We start from the raw sequence: 5,900 nt of genomic DNA on the forward strand, positions 1-5,900 counted from the left end.
ATACGCAAATTTTAAGATTCGGACCTTTTTGACTGTGATTTTGTTTCCAGTATAAGTCTAATTTCTAACTCAAAAGCCACCTTTTACAATATCTAGACAAAAACTTGAGCATAACTTGCTATTACGCACTGTTTGCATCTTCCCCTTTTGCTTTGCAAACTTTACAATATTACTCCTAGCCATTTGATAAAGACAAAAGTTTTTTCGGCACCACTAAAGCACATCCTAATGGCCCTGTGCCTCTCACTTTGTATTTCCCTCACTAAGTAGAACCACTGACCTTGCATTCACTCACTAGATATGGGAAAAAACCCACCAAACTTGATATCTCATTACCAGGCATGCTATGGGGCAACTGCAAATGAGTTCTAAGATTGGACAAAAACAAATAATAGTGAACCACTATGGCGAGAAGGAAGCAAAAATACGAAAATGCTACTATTCAAATTGCAATAAAAGATGGATATTCTAAATAAGTTAGATATTGCAGTTAACTAATTTATTAAAAAGTATATAGAACTTTATAGAAATTGGAGTGTCTTTACACAAGAATGGGAATAACTTACAGAAATTTACACTTTATAAATTAAAGTTACATAGACCACTGCAAAAAATGTTTTGCAGTTTAAATAAGAAGTCGATCGTACACCCCTTAGAGCTGTCAAAAGATGTGAAATATAAGAAAATAATGGCTCTCGCTTTATTAAATCAGAAAACTCACCAAAGGCTCAAGAATGTAGGACATTATCCATATTCATTTCTTCTTGCATCTTAGTCATATATGACTCAATTATCTCCCCTCCACGATTAGACTCATTCAAGTTGTAAGTAGCAGAACCTCTTTGGATATTAGGACAGTCTATACAATTTCTAGAAGCAAAGGTGGTATTTGCGTTTCAACCAAGAATATGCTTACTTCCTTGTTCATAAGCTGCAACACCTTTATCCAAGCCAACTGTGTCACCACAACTTTTGCTTCTGCCAAACTTTGGTGATTTTGCACGCGTTGGTGGTGGCTGCAGTATAAAGAAAAAGAAAATAGAATTATAAGGTGGTTAAGTTGATAAACAGCAGGGGATGTGTCAACAAATCAGCAACCCAATGTGAACTTTAACATGCCAGAAGGCCACAAGAAAAAATATTTCAGTCACACCGCAGACTATACTTATGGTTAACCTCAACTAAAGGTTGACGTTTCTGTAAGTTATTGGCAATGAGAATGCATTACTTTTTTCAACTCAGCTTTAGGTGGAGGTCCCTCCTGGTAGAAGCTTGGCATTGGGTTTGCCTTAAACAACAAATTCCTTCTCAGTTGCTTCATAGCTGCTTCTCTCTCTTCCTGAGTTTAGAAGGTAGAACGAAATATATTGTTAAATATAAATGATAATGTATTCATTTATTCAGTTTCTGTCGGATGGTCTTCATTGATCTATATTCCACTATTACAGCCAGGATCAGGTGACAGCAACGTAAAGCAGAAACAACATGTACCTTTGTCCTTTCCTCGCATTGAATTTTCTCAGCCTCCAAAGCTTGATGTTTCTCCTCTAACTTTGAGTAAAACTGAAAAAGGGGAAAAACAAAAAGCAAGCAAGAATCAGCCAAGATTTAGATTTTTCACTTTAAGGAGAACCGGTATTTACTTTTCTGTTGTTATTTTGTTTTTCATGTCATTTAGAGGGGACAAGTAGAGGGGGACAATGAGGTGAAAACCCATCAAATAGTAGAACTATATCAGCAGTTTCAACAGTCCTAAGCAGAAGCACAAATCAACAGCTACCTCCTTCCTTCTCGCTGCACGTTCAGAGGACCGAAATGTTGGAGCGGACGCAACAGTGGCCCTGGATTTTCTTGCTGAGACCACAGAACTTCTCATTGTTGAGGAAATCATCAAATGCCAAAGCAGAATCCCAAATAAGGATACAACTCAGAAAAAGCGAAAACGTCATCAAGTTAGATTAAGGAGAACGATCATACCAAGAGGCAATCAATGAGTCTTCCTCATCAGAATGCTTGTTATCAGATTGTAGTGGCTTCTTAAGTGCAACTGATAAGGAAACCTGAAAAAGAATATCATAGCCACAGATTCAGAGATAAACATGATGTTTGATCTATAGACCTTAACTCCAGTAGTTATGCACTAACTGCTCATCTAAAATTAACTTTTCCCGTTAACCAAGAGCAGAAGCAAAATAAAACATGAGGACTTTGTCATTTTGCAGTATCAGGTGTTATGGATTCATCCTCTCCTTTTAATGACATAATCCAGCAGACAGTGGTGAAAAAGGACATGAAGCATAGGGGGCAAACCTGGTTTTGTACAGATCTTGGGACTTGCAAATTATTTCCTTCGGATGACTTCTGCGCAGCACTAACGATGCCTGCATCATTCCCAACAAGACGAGTTCCATGAGAAGCACGCCTCTCAGTTGCCAGAGCAAATGGTTGGGGAACCGTGCATTTTGTTTTACAGCATCCAGCTACAGATTTGGTTATTGATTTCACTGAAGCTCTTGGTCTCTTGTTATCATCTTTTACCTTTGAGGCGTCAGATGTTTTCTGTTTTGAAGGCAATTCAATCTCACAGTTTGAGCTTGGTCTATCTTGTTCCTGTCTGCGCTCAGCATCACAGACTTCAGAGATCTCGATTGACATTTCAGCTGTGCATTCCTTCATTTCATACTCCTTTGTCTCAACGTTCTCTTTCAGCATATCAATTCTCTGCTCCGCAGTAACATGCTCAGATGACTGTAACACATTTTGATTACTGTCTCTCATGTAACTTGAATTTGGAGAAACACCATCTAAGTAACTTATGCTACAGTCTTGCTGCTTTTCCATACAGATGTCTGTAATTTCTGACCCCGTCAACCTCTGAAATAATGTAAATAAAATAAGAAAACATTACTTATAGCTAAGGGCTTCATCAAGCTAGAATATCTTTTGGATTCATCATCAAACCTGATAAAGTAATTTGATTAATTTGTTATCCTAGAAAAATTGCTTGCTCTTGTATGTGTTAATAACTTTGCACTAACTACATAAATTTCTTGATCCAAACAGGTTTGGATGGTTCCATTGAGTTAGTGAAACGGAAAACATTTTGATATTACGCTCTAGTATCAAGAGGACTCCTGCTTTCAATATAGGATCTCTCAATAATAATCAAATAGTTCTTCATCGAAAATAACAACCGAATACTTCCTCTTTTCTGCACAGTTGATGATATATAGATGCCAATTTTCTATTTAATGGTTAAACAATCTTTAAATACTGAATACACAAGTGCATAGACACTCGAAATTGTCCTTTATAAACAATCATAGGCAAAATCAGGCAACAGCCAACTGTGAACATTGCAGTTAGAGGCACATTCATCCTTGTTTTGACCCACTAAATTGTGCACAAAATGAACTTAAAGATACCCATCTTCAGAAGCATGTTAGCAATAGGACAGATTAACTCTTAGGTACTAGGAATCAGCATACTGATGTGCCATGTTCATTTTGGGAAAATGTACATTGTCAGACAAGGCGGAAAGATCTTATTGTTCCAAGAAAAAATAGCCTTTATAATTTCTGTGATAAATAATTAGTGAAGTCCTTTCATATCCATCAAAAACCTTGATTGTTACACAAAGAGATCTAATGAAAGTAAACAAAATTTCCCTAAGATCCAGGTTACATTGAGAAGTTTGAAACATTTGCTTTGATCAGTATAACACGGACTCTCTATCCAGCAGCAGTTTCTGAGTCGCTTTCTCCAGCATCTAGCAATTGCTATTGTGCGTTTGAGATTAAATAAATTCAAGCACACATTTCTAACAAATTAAAGTGGTAAGCGAGAAGCCTTGTAATACTAAAATCAAATTTGTACAGTGTAGTTTAGGATCAAAGGATGGCTGTCCTAATACTAAGGAAAAAAAAAGGAAGAGCCAGAATCATTTTGCTTCCCAGTAATTAATCAAACAAGGAGAACACAGAGATAGAAGGGGAAGTAAACTCCAATCATAACACCTCCACGCATTGAGTCCAAAACAGAAAATATGCATGTAGTTATACATAATACCTACAGGACAATCATATATGAATCAAGATAGTGTGTGTGTTGTGGGGGGGTTGCATAAATTGTGCCAATACAAACTTTATGGAAACCTCATAATGCATTACATATCTGAAAAATGAAAAGGTAAAGCAGGGATACAACTACAGTATATGTTTTACTTTTGAATATCATCGCTACAAAACACAAATATAAAGATTGGACAATTTGATGAAAACTGAGCTAAATATCAAAATTTTCGGAGATCCCATTGTTTCACATTTTTTTCCAGAAAATCAGAATCAGAAATCTAAATATCAATATTTTAGAAATCCCATTGTTTCACATATTTTTACCTCTAAATTAACATCTAAAATCTGACTCCATGTTCTAATCAACCAAAATATCAGTAATCGGCAATCAAACTTGAAACGCGTTTAATGATGCGACATTCATCTCTTTGTCTAAATTATCACACCCGCCAAATTACAGCTCAAACCCTTAAAACCAGACAAGAAGAGATTGAAGAAATTAAAGAATTGGACTTTCAAAAACCACATTGTTACATTTCCAGGAAATGAATAATATAGCAAATTGTCAAAAGATCTTTTTCCTATCTGGATCTACCCCATAATTTACATAGCAATATAGCATTATAACCAAAATTGGAACGGATCAACAGTCTCACAAGAAAAGAAAATGTACCAAAAATAACACAATCACCTAGATGTAAAGATTTTGAGAATTCTCTATCACGAACCTTGAGAAAGACCAATTTTTGCTGCTGCTGCTTCTTCTGCTTCCTCTTCTTTTTCTTTTATATGTCGGTCTCTGTTATTGTATTTTTATGTGCCTATTCTTACCCAGAATGCAGTTATTTTTGTTATATATAGTAAAAGAAGACAAAGGAAACGATATTTTTATACAGACAATTACAAGACACTGTATGCTATTTATAGCAGGAAGAAGAAGGTAAAAGAAAGAACAAAAAGAAAAGTGTTATAACAAAATTAAATTTTGGTGCCGGTTATTTACATAACTCTCAAAACTCTAATAATTATGGAGTTATCATTGTAACTCTGTAATACACTGTGTGATCTTTTATTGACATATTTTGCAATAGTAATTCTTTATTTTTTATGCCTATATAAATGTCTTATGATAAATAAGAATAGATATACACAATTGAAGAAGAAAATCTCCTTTCTATCTTCATTTTTTGTTCATATTTACTAAATTGCTTTTATTTCATAACACGTTATCAGCATGAGTTTCTAACCAACTGAGATATCTATTTTCTATAAGGTATTATCTCCTTCCTAAAAGAGTAAGCCAATTTATTTTCAATCCAGATATGAACGTTTTCTCTTTTGCAAGAAGTGAGATGACTTAGCTTGCTGGATATTTTTAATTCTTTTTAGCTCTGTTCAAAATTACTAGTCATATACATGTGTCATTTGGTTTTCATGACTTTTTATTTGCACGGAATACTATGTGTTGATTACAATAGTCTTTACTGTTTTTCATATGTATGAACCAATAATTTGAAAATTATTTATTTAATCTTCTACTAGATGCAGTGTGCATTAACTAATACTTAGATAAGGTAATATCATCAAGGTTTATATCTAGCTAGTCTATTGGGGCATATTTTGTGTAAATACAGAATATGCTAGTAACAATGATTAAGCTTTATTATTTTTTGGAGTAGAATATATCTCATTATACTTTGAATTAATTTATGGTTAATGAAATGATAGTTCATGATATATAGTACTATATCTAAATAATATATATATATATATATAAATAATATGTTTTGATAAGTTTACACATAGTATATTAGTACGTGAGTATTT

The 5,900-nt window shown here is 34.3% G+C and overlaps 1 protein-coding gene across 2 annotated transcripts; it reads right to left on the reverse strand.

Annotated features, from left to right (window-relative positions):
• Window positions 1-484: 484 nt before the first annotated feature.
• On the reverse strand, window positions 485-4,942 carry LOC107828444 (protein WVD2-like 3). 2 transcript variants are annotated; one of them, XM_016655747.2, is made up of 7 exons: window positions 4,802-4,942; window positions 2,311-2,874; window positions 1,978-2,060; window positions 1,781-1,868; window positions 1,492-1,563; window positions 1,229-1,339; window positions 485-1,016 (listed from the first exon to the last, which is right to left on the reverse strand). In XM_016655747.2, the coding sequence occupies exons 2-7, from the start codon at window positions 2,839-2,841 to the stop codon at window positions 897-899; spliced, it is 1,005 nt and encodes a 334-aa protein (XP_016511233.2). In that variant the 5' UTR covers window positions 2,842-2,874; window positions 4,802-4,942; the 3' UTR covers window positions 485-896. The 2 variants fall into 2 exon arrangements, with proteins under 2 accessions (XP_016511233.2, XP_016511234.2); XM_016655748.2 differs by having other exon boundaries at window positions 4,765-4,904.
• Between the last annotated feature and the right edge of the window lie 958 nt (window positions 4,943-5,900).

This window comes from Nicotiana tabacum, chromosome 22 (genome assembly GCF_000715075.1).
Source record: "Nicotiana tabacum cultivar K326 chromosome 22, ASM71507v2, whole genome shotgun sequence".
NCBI lineage: Eukaryota > Viridiplantae > Streptophyta > Magnoliopsida > Solanales > Solanaceae > Nicotiana > Nicotiana tabacum.